Source organism: Talpa europaea, assembly GCF_964194135.1.
Source record: "Talpa europaea genome assembly, chromosome: 7".
In the NCBI taxonomy this organism is placed as follows: domain Eukaryota; kingdom Metazoa; phylum Chordata; class Mammalia; order Eulipotyphla; family Talpidae; genus Talpa; species Talpa europaea.
In genome coordinates this window covers 99,765,054-99,785,270 of record NC_140074.1, presented here as the reverse complement: position 1 = coordinate 99,785,270, position 20,217 = coordinate 99,765,054, and the positions used below count along the sequence as shown (strand labels likewise).

Below are 20,217 nucleotides of genomic sequence, written 5' to 3'. Positions count from 1 at the left end.
GGGGGCTGGGGCTGAAAGTCCCCAGCTGCTAATCACGGTTTGGTCTTTCCAGTACCCAGCCTCACCTCTATCACCCAAATTCCAAGGGGTTTAAGAACTCTGTGTCAGGGATAAGGTAAAAAATCAAATATTAGAACCGAAAATGCTCAGGATATAAAAGTGCTCACTCAGGAAATTACAAGGGCTTTAGGACCAGTGGGCCAGAATGAGGGGTGGAAACCTGTGTATCTACCTTTGTCTCACATTTTCATTATAATGAAAAAAAGGTGCTAACTATTTTTGATGAGAGCAGTTTTTAATAATTTATTCATCTAGGGCCTCCCCGGTAGCACAGCAGTTGAGTGCTGGGCTGCGAAGCTGCCCGCAGCCTCTGCAGCGCCAGTTCGATCCCCGGCGGCCGGCAAGGGTCCCACATGGCATGCAGACCTCTCCTGCCACCTGCTGCTCCCCTCAGCAGTGTATTTCATCGGTCTACCTGTTCTGTTCCCTGCTCTGGCTCTGGTGAATTCAGTCACCCTCCCACGCTTCTGACTATACCCAGTGCTTGCATAAATAATTAAATAAATCTTTAAAAAAAAAAAAAGTTAAAAAAAAGTAATTTATTCATCTAAAAGTAATTTTTATCTGTAGTACCTTATTTATATAGTAGTTACTTCATATGTCTTTCAACTTATTTATATTTTTGTGTCTGCTTTCTTTCCAAAGGTCTAACACATCTTATTACTATGGATTTACACCAGAAGGAAATTCAGGGCTTCTTCAACATTCCTGTTGATAATTTAAGAGCATCTCCCTTCTTATTACAGTATATTCAAGAAGAGGTAAGCTATTGCAAACCTTTTAATTTTAACATTCTGCTTAATGTTAAAAGATATGTTTCCATTTTCTTAGGCTGTCCATAAAAGATTAAACTTGATGTGTTCTGCTTAAGGTGCTATTTACTGTATACATATAAAATTCATTGTGTTTAAATGCGAATGGCCAACAGGCATATGAAAAAATGTTCAACATCACTTGCAATCAGGGAAATGCAAATCAAAACTACCATGAGATACCATCTCACACCAGTGAGAATGGCACATATTAAAAAAACTAGCAACAACAAATGTTGGCGAGGGTGTGGAGAAAAAGGAACTCTTCTGCACTGTTGGTGGGAGTGCAAACTGGTCCAACCACTGTGGAGAGCTGTGAGGAGATTTCTGGACCTACTAAACATAGAGCTTCCATATGATCCAGCAATTCCACTCCTAGGTATTTACCCAAAGGACACAGAAACATCAATTCCAAAGGGCACCTGCACCCCTATGTTTATAGCAGCTCTATTTACAATAGCTAAGCTTTGGAAACAGCCCAAATGCCCAAAAATAGATGACTGGATCAAGAAGATGTGGTACATATATACCATGGAATATTACTCAGCATTCAAAAAAGATAAACACATGCAATTTGCAGCAACATGGATGGCGCTGGAAGGGATCATGCTCAGCGAAATAAGCCAGAAAGAAAAAGAAAAATACCGGATGGTCTCACTCATAGCAGGAATCTAGAAAACTTAAATAAGGGACCAGGAAAATGAATAACTGTAAGAAAGTGAAAATCAAAATCAACAAAAAACTATGAACCAGAGACACTCTTTGGGGGGTGGGGGGCGGGAGGGGAGGGATTGGGGTCAGAATGGGGGGGTTGCAATTGTATGGGGAATATAAAAATAAAATTTATTATTTAAAAAAAAAAAAGAAGTTGTGGGGTATATATATATATATATATAATATAAAAAATTCATTGTGTTTAAAAATGATTAATCTGCAAATTTTTTTTGATTCTTAAATCTTTAAAAAATTTAAAAAAATTTATTTTAATTTTGGGGTTGCATTTTTGCTCTTCCATATGTGCATGTGTTCCACTCACCCTCCACCAAACCACCTGTGCCACTACCCACTTCTGCCCCTCTCCCCCTCACCCTCTATCCACCTCTGTTCCCTCTGGTAACCATTAGATTCTTTAAAACTGCAACTTATTTTTTCTTTTGCTAAGATTTTGACTTTGATGAAGTCTAATTTATATGTTTTCTTCTGTTAACTCATGCTTTTGCTATCATATCTAAAAAAGCAACAAAACATTAACATTTACAATCCCTGTTCTGTGGGTTTTCGTTTTAGCTCTTATATTTAGGTTGACCCATTTTGGGTTTTTTTTTTTTTTTTAGATTTATTTATTTATTTATACAAGCACTGGGTACAGTCAGAAGCGCGGGAGGGTGAGAGAATTCACCAGAGCCAGAGCGGGGAGCAGAGCAGGCAGAAGGACTGAGGTACACTGCTGAGGGGAGCAGCGGGCGGCAGGAGAGGTCTGCGCGCCATGTGGGACCCTCCTCCGGTGGCCGGGGAGCAGCTGGGGATCGAACCGGCGCCGCAGAGGCTGCGGGCAGCTTCACAACCCAGCGCTCAACTGCTGCGCCACCGGGGAGGCCCGGTTGACCCATTTTGAATTAATTTTTATATAGGATGCGAGGTAGGAGTCCAACTTCATTCTTTTGTGCGTAGGTTGTCTAGTTGTTGTTGAAAAAATATTCTTTTCCCCACTGAATGTCAGAAACCTCTTGTCAAAAAAAATGGGCTATAGCTGTTTGGGCTTATTTCTGGCCTCTCAGTTTTGTTCTGTATGTTTAGCTCATGCCTGTACCATACCCAGTTTTGATTACTGCATTTAGCCTTAGAGTAAGTTTTAAAATTGGGGAGCTTGAGTCCTCCAGATTTGCTCTTATTTTTCAAGATTATTTTGGTTATTCAGGTTTTGCAGTTCCATATAAATGTAAGGTTTGGCTTTTCTGTTTCTGCTCAAAAGTTGTTGGAATTTTTATAAGGATTGTATTGAATCATAAATTGCATCGGGCAGTATTACCATCTCAACATTAAGTCTTCTAACCATGAATATGATATCTCTTTCCACATGTTCACATTTCTCTGATTTTCTTAAGCATTGCTTTATCGTTTTCAGTGTACAAGTCTTTCATTCCCTTGGTTAAATTTATTTCCAGAATGCTATCATATATGCAAATTTTATCTTTTTTTTTTTTTTGAAGATTTATTTATTTATTTATACAAGCACTGGGCACAGTCAGAAGCGTGGGAGGGTGAGAGAATTCATCAGAGCCAGAGAGGGGAGCAGAACAGCAGACTGACAAAGTACACTGCTGAGGGGAGCAGTGGGCACGGCAGGAGAGGTCTGCACGCCATGTGGGACCCTCACCGGTGGCTGGGGATCGAACCGGCGCTGCAGAGGCTGTGGGCAGCTTTGCAGCCCAGCGCTCAACCGTTGTGCCACCAGGGGAGGCCCAAAATTTTATCTTAATTTCCTTTTAGATTGTTCATTGTTGATGAATAGAAACAACCTGTTTTTAGTGTGTTGATCTTGTACCTACAACTTTGCTAAATTCATTTACTACCTCAAATAGCTCTTTTGTGTTGTATGTGTAGGGTTTTCTACATATTAGATCATCTCATCTGTGAATGGAGGCAATTTGACTTCTTTCTTTCCAGTTAGAGTACCTTTTATTTCTTTCCCTTACTTAATAGTTCTGGCTAGAACTTCCAGTACCATGTTGAACAACAGCAGAGAAAGTGGGCATCTGTGTCTTCCTGACTGTAGGGTGAAAACTTTCAGTCTTTCACTGAATCTTATGTTAGCTTTAGGTTTTTCAAAACATCCAGGCAACTCTTTTTACAGTCTATAGGTTTCTGAGGAACTTTTTTTCTGTCAAGAGTATTGGCCTTCCCCATCCTCCAGCAATGAACATAGGCCCTTGTTAGTGAAAATGGATGTAGGTATTTTTGGAAGAGAACAATATAAAGTATTCTGGTTATTTTCTTTAAAGTTTTCCACAAGAGACTTACAAACTCTAATAAATATACACTATTATTTATCTGAATGTGATCCTTGGTTGAGGGAGAGAAAGGAGAACTTGATAGGGAAAGAAAAAGTGATCCAGGCAGAGAGGGCAAGACTTGAGTATTTAGAAGGACATGGTCCAGTTCAGAACCATCTAGATGGAGAAACCTATAGTTTGGGAAGAAATAAAGCAGTCAGTAGAGACTTTATAGGCTAGTGTGGTCTTGTGGTTTTTTGGGATGTTCCACTTGATGCCAGGCATGTTGTGTGCTGACATCTTGAGGCCTAAGTGGCAACAGCACCTCACCAGAGGCCCTGTGGGTCTGATGATTCAGAGCGGCAGCATCCGTGGCTGATCCTGAGGTCAAATTGGAAGTTCCCTGCACAGTCTCAGTCACTGCCTCTTAGTGTAGGCTTTTCCCTCCTTCCACCTGAAAAGTCCATTTTAGGTTTCACTGTGACAAGGCCAGTGTTGAACTCCCTTTTAGACTATGGTTAGGCAAGTTAGGGAAATGGTTCTTTGTTTTTGATGGTTAACTAATGGTGGTAACCCCAAACATTTCAGTTTAAATTTTTTGTTCCTACTCTTCAATGAGCCTCTTCATTCATAAATAAATTGAAGCAAGTTATAAAAAATTAAATACTAGGGCCTCCCCTGGTGGCACAGCAGCTGCAAGGCTGCCCGCAGCCTCTGCAGCGCCGGTTCGTTCCCAGGTTTGTTCCCCGGCCACCGGCGAGGGTCCCACCAAAAAAAAAAATAAAAAAAATAAATTAAATACTATATGGGAACTTGCTGTTAAGGAATCCAATTACTTTTTTAAAAAGTTTTTTAAAGTTTTTTTTTTTTTATAGAGGCATGTTTTATTTATTTATTTGTTTGTTTGTTTTTGTTTATACATGCACTGGGTACAGTCAGAAGCGCGGGAGGGTGAGAGAATTCACCAGAGCCAAATTGGGGAGCAGCAGGCAGAAGGACCGAAGTACACTGCTGAGGGGAGCAGCGGGCGGCAGGAGAGGTCTGCGCGCCATGTGGGACCCTCCTCCGGTGGCCGGGGAGCAGCCGGGGATCGAACCGGCGCCGCAGAGGCCCCGAGCAGCTTCGCAACCCAGCGCTCAACCGCTGCGCCACTGGGGAGGCCCCCCAATTACTTTTTTATAGTGTGTTCGCTGTGTGCCTTTGGTTTTCAAGCAGAGGATTGATAGACCATATCTTACTATATTTAAAATGCCCTTAATTAAGGTTTTCCTGATATCACCAAGGAAAGAGAAAATTTTGCCACTTATACCATGATACAGTGCCACATGTCTCTCTTCTGCACATTTTGCTGCTCACACATTCCTGTTTGACAGCTGTGTTTCTCTTCAGTTGTCACTAAAATCAAAGCGCTTTCTCCCAGAGTCAGGGAAACTTAAAACTTTTGTCATCCATAGTAGTCCCCCTTTACCCATGGAGGATGCATTCCAAAGGCCACCAGGAAATTTCTGAAACCACTGATAGTGCCAACCCTATTATCTGTTAGGATTTTTGCCTGTGATATAATTATAATTTATAAATAAGGCATAATTAGAGACTAACAACAAATAAAATAGGACAATTACACTGCAGTAAAATTCTGTGAAATTTTACTCTGAAAATATCTTACCTGTAATACTTTTGGACTACAGTTGACTGGGGGTAACTAGAACTGTGGATAAAGGGGGATTATTGTTCTAGAGCTTTGCTGTTTCTCCTGTTTTGGTTGCGCTGCTGTGCATGTGTTAGGCAGTCCTCCTCAGTTCACTTCTCTTACAACTTCTGTTTACTGGGTTGTTGGGGTAATCTTCCTTTCTTAGGTCCCATAAAGCATTTGATTGTTGCCTTGTAAGAAAATAACATTCCTCCAATGGTGAGCTTTTCATTTACACATATGAAAGTTACACCCTCCTGCCCTCTTCCTGTCTTTCTGCATGCATGAGAGCATCTCATTTTAATGCTGAGTCATTGCAAATGTTCAACAGCCAAAGATTCCAGAGGAGACTGATATTTTAATTATTTTCTGAAAGGCTCTTAACATGTTTGTAAAAGAACACTGGGCTGATTGTTCTTTAACAAGTTGGTTTCTTCCGTATGCCGTGAACGAGATCCCATTAGTCACTTGTTTGGACTGCACTTATTTGGAATCTGACAATTACTTGTGATTCAGGTTGGATGGATATCGTCCTTGCACTATGAAATTACATGTAATTGGGTTTCGTGAGAGGACTTCCTGTTGATTTTATGTAAACATCTTTACAGAATGTTATCAGGTTTTGCTGGCACTTAGATATGAGTTACTAACTAACGAAACCTACTTTTTTCTTTAAAGAAATCTGTGAGACTCATACCTTAATAATTTTGCCTAGGTAAATATTTCTTCATTTTCCAAAGGAAAACTTTACTTTGGACTTTTTCTCTTTTTGGATAAATTTGAGGTGACTAGATGACATATCTGAGTCTGTTGGAATGTTGTCGGGTGTTGGTGTGAATAACCTCATGGCAACATGGCAGTGACCCCTGACTTCTTGTCTGTCACAGATCCCAGATTACAGGAATGCAGTAATTGTGGCCAAATCTCCAGCCTCAGCCAAGAGGTAGGTGGGAGCTCACAACCACTCTTTGCTTCTTCATCCAAGCATCCTATCCCCGGTTGGCTCTTGGGTGTTTTTGGATTCTACTTCAGTTGTTGCCACTGAGGGATACAGTCTGTAAATGGTTGGATGCTGAGATATCCCTTATTTTTATTCAGTGGACTGATCATTTGAAAGATTGTTCTTCCAACTCCATTTATAAACTAATCATTTGTTTTTTTCTTTCCCCTACCTTCCACAGCCCAATTTGCGGCTGCCAGTCATATTTCTTGACCAAAGCCATCCAGGTCTGGGGAATCCCACCCTAGTGCTTCCCTTACTTGTTGATCTTCCAGTCTGGAATTTAGAACACCAGGGAATATGCTTTGTAGTTGTTTACTGCCTGTCACACAAGTAATTCAGTAATTTATTAACAGAATTGAGTCTAGCCAAGAGGTCATTTATTGGTGTGTGTTAAACGGTAACATTTTACAAAACTAAAACACTCCGAAGCATATAAATGGGGTGAGTTACATGTAACCTGGAGTAAATGAGTATTTTAATTAATACATTACTTAAAGTTGTATTTGGGTTGTGAAGATTTCATATACCAATGATTTCTGGAGAAGCCACCCCATTGGTGAGGGAAGAAACAAAATCAAATGTAGGAATAAAGCTTTACCATAAAAAAACTTTTAAAATTATTTCCCACAACTGAATACCTTTGCTTACTGGTCAATGTTGAATCCTGTGTAATGAAAGAAAGCCTAAGGCACCTCCAGCATGGGCCTGCAGCCTGCTATTATTGGAGACTGAAGGAGAGTTGACATATAGTAGGTCACTGATTTCAAAGGTGTTACAGATAAGTAGTTTTCCCTTATAAATTAAGAATGATATTTAGTATATTAAATAATTTGAGTTGGCATTTGTGGTAAAACATGGAATCACCATGCTCTTGAACCACCAACTAGTGCATCCTGCATGGTGGCCAACCATGCTTCCTCACAGCAATACTATTCAAGAAACCGTAATGGTAGTCCCACATAGCCCATTTGATAAGTAAACTGAGATTCATTGTGGAATTCAAACATTTTCCAAATGCTTTTTCTAACATTGGTACAAGGGCTGAATTAATTTTAATTTCATAATTTTTTCCTCTGATATACATGCTTTTTAAAATTAAGGTGAAAAATCACATAATATACATTTAACTATTTTAAATATACAATTCAGTGGTATTTAATGCATTCACAGTATTGTGCAGCCACCACTCCTCTCTACTTTCAAAACATTTCATTATCCTGGAATTCCTTATACTCAAAAGTAATCATTTTCCATTCTCCCTTCTTTCCCCAGCCCCTGGCAACCACTAATCTACTTTCTGTCTTTGGGTTTGCCTCTCCTGGATTGTTCATGTAAATGGAATCATATAATACATGGCCTTTTATGTTTCCAAGTTTTATCCATAATGTAGCCTTTGTCAGTAATTCATTCCTTTTTAGTGCTCAATAATATTCCATTGGGCCTCCCTGGTGGCGCAGCGGTTGAGTGCTGGATTGCGAAGTTGCCCACAGCCTCTGCATCACCGGTTTGATCCCCAGCCACTGGTGGGGGTCCCACATGGCGCGCAGACCTCTCCTGCCGCACCCGCTGCTCCCCTCAGCAGTGTATTTTGTCAGTCTGACTGTTCTGCTCCCCACTCTGGCTCTGAATTCTCTCACCCTCCCATGCTTCTGACTGTACCCAGTGCTTGTATAAATAAATAAACAAATCTTTAAAAAAAAAAATTCCATTGTCTGGATATACTACAGATTATCCATTTATGCATTGATAGACATTTAGGTTATTTCCGCCTTTTAGCTGTTATGAATAGTATTGCTGTGAACCCTTGCAGACAAGTTTCTGTGTTGACATTTTAATTTCATTTTTTTTCTCTGATATACAAGCTTTTTAAAATTAAGGTGAAAATCTCATATCATACATTTAACTATTTTAAACATACAATTCAGTGGCATTTAATGCATTCACAGTGTTGTACAGCCACTACCCCTCTCTAAGTGAGTCTGATTCCTAAATGAGTCTCATTTCTTGTGTATGTATACCTAGGATTGACATTGCTCGGTCATGCCGTAGTTCTGTGTTTACATTTTTGAGGATCCACCAAACTGTTTTCCAGAGAAGTTGCAGCATTTTAAGGGTTCTGATTTCTCCACATTCTTAGCAATTTATCTTTGTTGTTGCTGGCGCTTAATGGCCTGGTGTCGTGTATGAATCTGTTGTTGAATCAGAGGTCAGTAAGTTTTACCTCTGTTTTTTCTTAATAGTTTTAGCTCTTATGTTTGGGTTATTGATCCATTTTGAGGTAATTTTTTTATGTGGGATAAAGGGGGTCCAGCTTCTTTCTTTTCCTGGTGGTTATCCAGTTGTCCAGCACAATTTGTTGAAGAGACTATTTTTTCATCATTGAATAGCTTTGGCAAACTTGTCAAAATCAGTTGACCTTGATGTTTGGGTGTATTTCAGCTCTCAGTTCTATTCCATTATGTGTGTACTAGTACCATATTATTTTGACTACTGTAGCTCTGTAGTTACAGTCAGATCAAAACATTCCTGAGTTGAAATGGTGATACTAACTCATATTACTTGTTACTGTTGGGTGTTGGTCAAAGTTCTGTGTCTGCAAGGCCTCAGTGAGGGTGGGAAGTACGCCTCTTCATTGCTGAGTTGTGGAAGACCAGGTGTCACTCTCGCTGCCACTGTGTGAGCTGAGGCTCATAACTAGGGAGTAGATATGGAAGGCCTGACTCTTTACTTGTCTTTCTCTTAAACCATCCCCAGGGGTTAGGGGGCATCTCCTGGTAGACTGGCAAGGAAGCAGGGACTTGCTCTCCACCCTTATCTCATGTGCAAGAGAGGTGCGCAGAAGTTTTTCTGTAGTATTTGTCTGGATGAGGGCAGTTACTGTTTTCAAATCTAAAGACTTGTGAGTCTGTCCCTCTCTTGCTCTTTTGGCCCAAGAGAGGAGCAGGCTTTTTAAAATCTGTGCCTGTTGCCATTCTGGGGTTGCTAGCATCTCTGGCTGCAAGTCTGGGGTCATGCAACCAAAGAAAGCCCACAGAATTGTCTGCAGTCTTATTCTTCTAGTCCCAAGGTCCCTGGCTAGTCTGCTTTCTCTTCATCTCTAGAGTCTTCTTGTGTTAGTTTCATATAAAATAGTGAGAGTTTTATTAATAGTTGCACTTGTAGGAGGAATACTCTAAGCAGAAGTAGAAGTGAGAGCAATGTATTCTGATCATTTTCACCACTAAATACCAGAAGAATATGATGAGTTTTCCTTTTACTTTCCCATCTGGATGGGCTTTTATTATAGTAACTTCTGTAATCTTCAGTTTGTACATCTAGCATCATGTGTTGGTAAAATACATGGATGGGTGATAAAGTTTTTATCATTGTGGTACCCTTTTGCTCAGAGTCTTTGATATTTGTTGTTGCTACCATGATGAACGGGGAACCTATTGTACTGGGTCTGATGAGGCCTGGGAAGAGGCCTCAGCGAGCTTATGGTTCGTGTCAGGTATTTTATCTACCAGTGTGGACTGAATGCTTGTGTTCTTACCAAATTCATTGTTGAAATTCTAATCCCCAATGTGATGGCGTTAGGAAGTGGGGGCTTCAGGAGGTAATTAGGTCATGAAGGTAGATCCCTTGTGATGGAATTTAGTGCCCTTATGAGAAGGTACAAGCGCTTGCTGACTCTCTGCTCTCTGCCATGTAAGCATACAAGGTGGCCACCTGCAAACCAGGAGGCACATCCTCACCAGTTACTGGATCTCACTTCCAGCCACCCAAACTGTTGAGAAATAAGTTTCTGTTGTTTAAGCCACTCAGTCTGTGGTTCTGTTACGGCAGCCGGAACTGACTAAGACATCTATATTATCTCCTGTGATCTTCTCAGCCTAGGAAGTTAGCATTTATTATCTCTCACAGATGAGGAAATAGACCGAAAGAGTTAAAGAAGCTTATCCAAGATGATTCAGCTGTATGTTGTTTATTGGAAGGTAGTGGCCCAACTAATTACTTCTTAGAGTGTTTTCCACACCTGTGATTATGGGATTTGGGTGTTGGCCAACTATGATTGAAATTGACATGCCCATCCACTTGGTTTTCACTTGATACATGTGTGAGTGCAGTTTTGTGCCCGGTGCTGTGCCCACCATGTGCTACACCTGTGCAGAGCTGATCCTCACTACTGACATTGCTCCTTTCCTCAGGAGCTTGCAGGCTCTGCCCTGTGTGCTGTTTGCCTGGTGGATTATTAGGTATATTGGAATGAAGGGTGTAGCCTCTTTTTCCCAGATTCCAACAATTGACGGTCATATAGGTTACACTGCATTAAATAAATAGTTTAGAATGGAGATTGTTGCTACAAAAGGCTGTTTTGTCAGGATGAGGTAATAATATAGTTGTGGCTTGGTGTTTGATCTCTGCATTGAAGGTATGGTGAGACAACTCTGGTCAGGTGCATTTGACTGTAGAGTCGACTTTGTGTCTGTCTCTGTCTCCCAGACCTCTGTAGTGGTGGTTTTCTTCTGTTCTGATATCCTGATTTGCAGATTTATCCAGGTTAGAGCTTGAGATGGCACTTTTGGCTTAGTGACTTGCCATTTTTGACCTGATTGTTTCTACCTTCCTCCTCCAAGTGTTTCATTGGGAACCTAACCATAGAAAATTGTGACTAATTTTTTTTTCCACTTGTGATTAATTTAAAAGATAAACTGGGGCAGCAGAAAGATAATTAAACTAGGATTGAGATGTCCATGGATTTCTAATTGGGACTTAACCAACCTTGGTGAGAACCATAGTCATGATAGTCTCTCTAAGCCTCAGCTTTCTCATCAGTGAGGATAATGCTCTTACTACTTATCTTAATTGTAATAAGCCAGAAGGACTATAGGGAAGGATTTTATAATTTAAATACCAGTATGTTGTAAGGTGCTTGTTAGTCTTCTTAGAATTCAGAAATCATTGATGAAGTAAGTCTAGAAGTGGAGCTACTGTTTAGAGTTCTTAGACAATGAACAATATTTTAATAAAAGGGGACATCTGAGAATATAATGTTATTTTTTCTAAAAGATCTATTTATGCATACAAGAGCTGGGGTACAGGCCAGAGATGTGGGAGCTGAGAGGATTCACCAGAGACAGAGTGGGGAACAGAACAGGCAGATCGTCCAAAGTACACTGCTGAGGGGAGCAGCGGGCGAGTCAGAAGAGGTCTGCTGCACTATGTGGGTTGCTCCCTGGCTGACCTGGGCCAGGGATCGAACTTGTGCTGCAGTGGCTGCAGACAGCTTCATAGGTGGCATCTTAATCCCTTGAGCCACCAGGGAGGTCCCCTATAATGTTATTTTAATAAGAAGCATAACTTGATTTATTAAGTTGCCTGGAATTGCTTTTTCAGAATAACTGTGTGGATAGAAAAAAAATCTGCAACCTGTGTCTTATTTTGACCAATGATTCAAATTAACCTTCATTATTGTACAACCAGGAGCAAGATTGAGCAGCTTTGGGATTTATCCTCTGTGACTGTTAGTGTATAAAACAATATAACCTGCAGGAGCCATCCTGATTCTTTTTGGAATCAGGTGAGAATTCAAGTTACATGATTCAGTTATATAAAACATCCAGAAAGTAACATCAGTATGCAGGTAATGATTTTACTTATCTTGAAAGTATTATATTTTATAGGTTAACAGTTATTGAAACAGCATTATTCCAGGCAGACTTCTTCAGATGGAGGCTTCCTTAGAGGACAACTGAGAGATCAGTTTTTGTGACAACTGTCTTTGCAAAGCCTGTCTTGAGAAATTCAGCTCTATGGTGCTATTCTCTATGAGGTTAGGATGAGACAGAAGGTAGTGAAGATTCTTCCATTGTATTTGTCTAAACTCTTTTTTGTCTCAGAATTTTCAAAATCTTTTTAAAGGCTGAATTTAAAATGTGCAAATACTATGTCTTAGATTTTAGGATATTTAGCAGTTTTTATTAAAATATTTTACCTCTTTTTAAAAAAAAATTTATTTATTTATGCATACAAGAACTGGACCAGAGGTGTGGGCAGTGAGAGGATTTACCAGGGTGGGGATTAGAACAGGCAGATCTACTGAAATACACTGTTGAAGGGAACAGCAGGTGAGACAGGAGAGGTCTGCTACGCCATGTGGGTCACCTCTCTGGCCGGGGATTGAACTCGTGCTGCAGTGGCTGCGGATAGCTTCGTGGTGCTGCATCTTAACCCCTTGCGCCACTAGAGAGGCCCCATTCTCAAAACTTATTAAGGAAACTAATAACCCAATTATAATAATTGGCAAATGATAAACAGACTCTTTACCAAAGAATAGATACTAGTGACAAATAAGCAATTGGAAAGATGTTCAACACCATTTATCGTAAAACCATAATGAAATGCCAGTACATACCTTTGGAATAGATCATATTGAAATGACTGACCATACCAAATGTTGTTGAGGATGTGGAGAAACTAGAACTCTCATGCACTGCTCATGGTATAAATACTTTGGAAAACAGTTTGATCTTTCAAAAAAAGATTCAGCTGTATTCCTATTATATGATCCAACCATTTAATGCTGAGATATTCACCTAATAGAAAACAAAGCATGTATTCATACAAAGATTTGTATGTGAATGTTCATGGCAGTTTTGCAATAATTAACTGGAAACAACCCAAAGGGCTATCAGCAAGTAACTGGGCAAACTGAGGTAAATCTGTACAGTGGAATATTAATTAGTGTTAAGGGATGACCTGTTGATATTCAGTATAATGTGGATGAATCTCCAAAACATTGTGTTGAAGTCAGACAAAAAAGTACTGTATACTTTTATTCCACTTATGAGATTCTATAAAAGGTAAACTATGGAGACAGAAGGCAGATCAGTTGTTGCCTGGTGGTGGCAGGAGAAATTATAAGGGATCCAGGAAACATCTATAGATAGGTGTTTTATATACATGTATGACATTGTTCAACTTAAATATGTAGTTTATAGTATCTCAATCATACCCTAATAAAGCTATTAAAAACTTGATGAGTAATACTTTGGTGGGTAGGTATTCATTGCAATTTGTCTCATGTAGTTGGTGCTCACTATTATGAACACAGATAGGTAAATTAGCAATTACTGGTGAAAAAATGGAGACTTGGGGGTAGTTTAAGTCTCATGCTTACTCAGCTGTGAGGTGCAAACTAGGAACATTGGTACCCCCATTGCCCACCACATGGGTCCACATACTTCATCCTGGACTCTAAAACTCTTAAGATTATTCTCTTTTTTCATTAATCCTTTGAGAAATTGTATTTTATTTATGTTCTCTTAATGTTTCTCTCATAGACTTTAACAGAAAACAGATGCCGCCTGATATTTGAACTGTATCTAATATTCTCCCTCAGGGCACAGTCTTTTGCTGAGCGCCTGCGACTGGGCATTGCAGTGATTCACGGAGAAGCACAGGATGCAGAGTCTGACTTGGTGGATGGACGGCATTCCCCGCCTATGGTTAGGAGTGTAGCTGCCATCCACCCTAGCCTGGAGATCCCCAGTAAGTGTCCCGGCTCTTCTTTGTTGCATTCCTCTTTGATTTTAAAGCTAACTTAATTTTTTTCCAAAGGCAAATTAAGTACCTCTTCTATTTTTATTTTTTAAGTTGGCAAAAACTGAAACACATTTCTTAGTCTGTTTGACACAAGTGCACTTCTGCTGGCCCTGTGGATTGGACTCTGAATTCTGTATCTTTATGTCAGTGCCACACTGTTTTGATTAATATAGTTTTGTAATAGCTTTAGAAAGGGGGAAGTGTGAGTCCTCCAATTTTGTCTTTTTTTTTTTTTTAATTTTTTTTTTTTTTTTTTTTTTAATAGAGGCATGCTTTACTTATTTGTTTGCTGGTTTGTTTGTTTGTTTTGTTTATACATGCACTGGGTACAGTCAGAAGCGTGGGAGGGTGAGAGAATTCACCAGAGCCAGAGCGGGGAGCAGAGCAGGCAGAAGGACCGAAGTACACTGCTGAGGGGAGCAGCGGGCGGCAGGAGAGGTCTGCGCGCCATGTGGGACCCTCCTCTGGTGGCCGGGGAGCAGCCGGGGATCGAACCGGAGCCGCAGAGGCCGCGCGCAGTTTCGCAACCCAGCGCTCAACCGCTGCGCCACCGGGGAGGCCCCCTCCAATTTTGTCTTTTTCAAGATTGTTTTGTCTATTCAGTGCCCCTTGAGTTTCTATATGAATTTTAGGATCATTTCATTTCTGCTTTCTGAAAGGGATTACATCGAATTTGTAGATCACTTTGGGGAGTATTGCCATCTTAATAATATTAAGCCTTCTCATCCACAAAAATGAAATGTCTTTCCATTTAAGTTTTCTTTAATTTCTTTCAGCTGTTTTGTAGATTTCAGTGTATAGGTCTTTTACCTCCTTGATAAATTTTTTCCTAGGTATATTATTCATGTTGATGCTTTCGTAAAAGGGCTTGTTTTCTTAATACCTTCTTCAGCGTGTTCATCGCTGGTGTATAAAAACACAACTGATTTTACGGTGTTGCAACTTTGGTGAATTCATGTACAGTCACAGGTTTACTAGTGGTCACATATTTAATAGTGGTCTGCAATACAGGTGTGAGGTGGGCTGTACAACACATTTCTCAGAACTGATCCCCATTGTTAAGTGACCATATTAGCTTTGGTAGTTTTTTGTGTGTGGATTCTTTGGTATTTTTTATGTAGGATAATATCATCTACTAATAGAGATAGTTTTACTTCTTCCTTATCCAGTCTGGATGTCTTTTATTTCTTTTTCTTGTCTAACTGCCCTGGCTAGTGCCTTCAGTACAATGTTGGATAGCAGTGATGAAAGTGGGCATCTTTGTCTTATTCTTGCTCTTAGGAGAAAGTTTTTAGTCTTTCATTAAATATAATATTGGCTGTGTGGTTTTTATAATTGCCCTTTATCAGGTTGAGGAAGTTACCATCTATTCCTAGTTTCTTGCATCTTTTTAAATCATGAGACATTAACTTTTTAAAGTCTTCGGTTTGCTTTCTAATGCAGAAATCTTTTTGTGTGTGTTTTATTCTGACCAGTGCTGATTCCTAAAGAGAAGCCCCCAATCACAGTTGTTGGTGATGTGGGAGGAAGGATCGCCATCATCGTAGTAAGTAAACTCTTTTATTATTAATGTGGTATTTGCCATTGTTATTCTCTTAACTTACTCATTAGTTTTGGGGGGCTAGTGCTGTGACCAGCTAAGTCTCATTGAAGTTGGTACCTTATATTAAATGCTTACTTTGGTTCAAAAATTGAAAAATGTTATCGTTAGTTTATATGCAATTGCTAACTACTTTGTTGACTAAATATTGTACAACTCTTTGCCATAAGAGTTGGGAAATTATTTTCTGATAAAAATAGCTACAAAATCTATTGTTTAAAATACTTCCAAAGCCAGTGCACAAAAGGTGCTATGTATTTTGTTTTTTGTTTTTTTTTAATTTTATTTTTATATTCCCCATTCAAGTACAACCCCCTTATTTTGACCCCAAACCCTCCTTTCCCCGCCCCCCACACCCCATAGAGTGTCTCTGATTCATAGTTGTTTGTTGAGTTTGATATTTTCTTTCTTATAGTTATTCTTTTTCCTGGTCCTTTATTTAAGTTTTCTAGATTCCTGCTATGAGTGAGACCATCTGGTATTTTTCTTTTTCTTTCTGGCTTATTTCGCTGAGCATGATCCCTTCCAGCGCCATCCATGTTGCTGCAAATTGCATGTGTTTATCTTTTTTGAATGCTGAGTAATATTCCATGGTGTATATGTACCACATCTTCTTGATCCAGTCATCTATTTTTGGGCATTTGGGTTGTTTCCAAAGCTTAGCTATTGTAAATAGTGCTGCTGTAAACATAGGGGTGCAGGTGCTCTTTGAAATTGATGTTTCTGTGTCCTTTGGGTAAATACCTAGGAGTGGAATTGCTGGATCATATGGAAGCTCTATGTTTAGTAGGTCCAGAAATCTCCACACAGCTCTCCATAGTGGTTGGACCAGTTTGCACTCCCACCAACAGTGCAGGAGATTCCTTTTTCTCCACACTCTCACCAACATTTGTTGTTGCTAGTTTTTTTAATATGTGCCATTCTCACTGGTGTGAGATGGTATCTCAGTGTGGTTTTGATTTGCATTTCCCTGTTGGCCATTTGCATTTCCTCTTCAGAGAAGTTTCTTTTTAGCTCTTCTGCCCATTTTTTGACTGGATTATTTTCTTTATTTTTGTTGAGTCTCAGCTCTTTGTAGATTTTTGTGATCAGTCTTTTATCATAAGTGTTGTGTGCAAAAATGTTCTCCCAGTTGGTGGGGTTTCTCTTTGTTTTGGTTATTGTCTCTTTTGCTGTGCAGAAGCTCTTTAATTTGATGTAGTCCCAGCTGTTGATTTTTGCCTTCACTATCACTGCTTTGGGTGATGTGTCTGTAAAGATGTCCTTGATGTGCATATCATGGAGTGTTTCACCTATATTTCCTTCTATGTATTTTATGGTTTCAGGTCTTATGTCTAGTTCTTTAATCCATTTTGAGTTGGTTTTTGTGCATGGTGTTAGGTAGTAGTCAAGCTTCATTCTTTTGCATGTAGCGACCCAGTTTTCCCAATGCTAGTATTTTGAATACCTTGGGCCTTCCACTCAACTCGAGAAATAGAATGTGGGCCGCTGCCCTTGAAGCTGCCTCTGGGCTTGCTCTTCCTGTCCCTTCACAAGTTGTCTCTGACTATGAGCATCATTCATAACCAGTATTTACCTTTGCAGTCTCCATTGTACAAGGAACACTTTTTACAAGTTTCAGATGTGTATTGTTCCTTTGGTCACAGTAATGCCAGTATACTTTTGAAAAGAGTAATAGACATATGTGTTGTTTATATAGTCAACTATAGACAATGCTTGATACCAATAACTTAAATAAATGATAACCTGTGAAGCTGTCATCCATAGATTAGGGCCACTGAACTGGGTATTTTGTTAAACATTGTAATCGTTTTCCTGTTTATAAAAACATACGTAAAAAGCACATTCCCCTTCTGCTCAGTGGAATAAATTGGGATAAATAAGGAAAAGGAAAATAGCAAGAAAAGGATGGGGAAGCCCCACAAAAAGCATCTTCTAACAGTATTCTACACTTTAAGAAGCCTGCTCAAGGGACATTTCTGGAACACCAGTACCGAGAGGGCTCAGTTGTACATGGTGGGAATGAGATGGGGGGAGAGACAGCCTGCAGTGACAGGCACTGTGTAGGAGAAACAGCTAATTTTTCATGTGATATTAGCCAGATCCTTTCTTTTCCAGGTTGTCTAAACCTGCTTTTGCAAAAGTGTTCATGTCCCTTTCGCTAAATCTGTAATTTGACAGGATGACATTATCGATGATGTTGACAGCTTTCTTGCTGCAGCAGAGACCCTGAAGGAAAGAGGTGCATATAAGATCTTTGTGATGGCGACTCATGGCTTGTTATCCTCAGACGCTCCCCGACTGATTGAAGAATCTGCCATCGATGAGGTAACGGCCGGGCTGTGTGCTGGCGCGCGTCCTCCTCCTGGCCTGAGTGAGCAGATGGAAGCAGAACTGTTTGGCAGTGAAGAATGGATTCAAAATGAGGGTTGTGCTTGCCTTTCACTGCTGTGAGCCTCTGACTTTGGCCATTGTTCTAGTTACTGGTTTCAGTGACTCCTAAGTCTAGCACCTTGTCCGTGCAGTGCTGTCCAGTATTTTGCCTGAGTCCCACCAAGCCCTGCAGGGTGCGTGTCGGCCCCCCTTTTAGAACTAAGAAATTGTGCATCAGGAGAGTTAAGAGACTTCTTACGGTCAGATAGCTGCACCACCCAGCTTTTGGGTTCAAATCTAGGTTTGCTTGTTTCAAAGCCCAGCCCTTTCCCTAGTACAGATGCCTGTGGTATGAAATTGGGAGAGTAAGGCAAACAGCACAATTTTCCTAAGCTGCCTGCAGCTTCCAGTGTCACTGGGGCGAGGTCATCCAGGCTTGCCCTCTCCGCTTGTCTGTCCACCTCACTCCCGAGGCTGGCCAGTGACTGGGGGTGATTATATAAGCCCAGTTCTTTTTCTCTCTTAAGAAATTGAAGTTTTATCCTCTATATGCCTGGGTATTGAATCTTCAATGAGTTACACTCCTTTTGCTTTTCTGAGCCTCACATTTTACTCTTCCATGTGGGATCTCCCTGACCCTGGCTCTGTGTTTATTGGATTCAGGATGCCTTAGCACAGATGGAAGGCTGGATTCACAGGGCTCAGATCAGTATTGCCTCACGCAGCTGGACAAAACAAACTAAAAATGAAGAATGATGTTAAAGGTGTTCCAGGTAGCAAAATCAACAACACAGAATTCACATATTACGTAAAATGGAAAGAGTGAGGACCGAAGTTCTCACTGGTCTGTCCACATGTGGTGCTAAGTGGGGTTTTCTTGGGTGCTGTGTGTGGGCACTTTAGAAAGAAGAGGTAGAGGGGACTGCTGGCGCAGGCCTCTCAGACCAGAGTGAACTTTGGAGAAGAGGCAGAAAACCAGGAGCAGCAGACCTAAGTAGCAGGAGCTCTTCAGAAAGAGGCCACCCTATGGCTGTTTTTACCTGCATGAGAGGGTGCCCTGTTGTTGCTACTCCCTGGGGGAAGTTGGTCAGAACTAATGGCCAGATGGGTTCCTGTGTTCACTCTGGCTAGAAAGAACAGTTTTTCATGTTAACTTATAGACCAAGTGTAGTTGCACAGCAGATAATGAAGTTACAAATAATATAAAACTAATGGCAGAATCAACACATTAGGAGGTGGAAGAGGGGAGTGAGGGGAGGCTTTGCCCTGGTCTTTCTGAGTAGGATGCCATAAATAGTAGTTGGGCTAGTAAATCAAGATATGAACTTGTGGTGCAGGAGGTTGAGCGCTGTGCTGTGAGGCTGTCCACAGCCTCTCCAGTGTGGGTTCGATCCCGGGCGGCCGCGGAGATACCCACATGGTGCGGCAGACCTCTCCTGTCTCGTCCGCTGCTGCCTTCAGCAGTGTATTTCAGTCGGTCTGCCTGTTCTGTTCCCCACTCTGTCCCTGGTGAATCCTCTCACCCTCCTGCGCATCTGGCCTGTACCCCGGTTCTTGTATAAAAATAAAATAAATCTTTAAAAAAAAAAAACCTAAAGAATTGTGCACTTTAAATGGTGAGTTGTATGATAGTGAATCGTAGCGCAACAAAGCTGTTATTTTTAAGTGGTTACAGAGCCCAGGTATAGCCTGCCTCTGGGATTGCTCTTCATACTGATTTTTAACCTATGGCCACCCTAGTGGCCGTAGTTTGCACGATTGTCAAGTCTTAACCTGCAAAGTGCGGGTAGTGTTCACATGAACTACAAACACTGTTGAAGGTTGGCCCACCGGTTTCCTGTCAAGGGGAACCTCAGAAATTTGAGAATGTATCAGATTTGCAGACCAAACCAGAGGCTACTTGGTTTTATGATTCTCTCATTTTATTTTCTCTTAAATTGCAGGTGGTAGTTACCAATACAATTCCACATGAAATCCAGAAGCTCCAGTGCCCCAAGATCAAAACTGTGGATATCAGCATGATCCTTTCAGAAGCCATCCGCCGGATTCACAATGGGGAGTCCATGTCCTACCTTTTCAGGAACATAGGTTTAGATGACTGA

The 20,217-nt window shown here is 40.6% G+C and overlaps 1 protein-coding gene across 3 annotated transcripts in view; it reads left to right on the top strand.

Moving 5' to 3' along the window:
* PRPSAP2 (phosphoribosyl pyrophosphate synthetase associated protein 2) overlaps positions 1-20,217 on the top strand; it is a gene marked incomplete at both ends in the record, with an annotated part of 28,758 nt that extends 8,541 nt beyond the window's left edge. For 2 of the 3 annotated variants that reach the window (XM_084237219.1, XM_084237218.1), the window contains 6 exons: positions 706-821; positions 6,443-6,498; positions 13,940-14,088; positions 15,618-15,688; positions 17,924-18,070; positions 20,059-20,217. In XM_084237219.1, the coding sequence (XP_084093345.1) occupies positions 706-821; positions 6,443-6,498; positions 13,940-14,088; positions 15,618-15,688; positions 17,924-18,070; positions 20,059-20,217 (698 nt within the window). The remainder of the gene's footprint in view (positions 1-705; positions 822-6,442; positions 6,499-13,939; positions 14,089-15,617; positions 15,689-17,923; positions 18,071-20,058) is intronic. The other variant, XM_084237220.1, reaches the window with a different exon arrangement.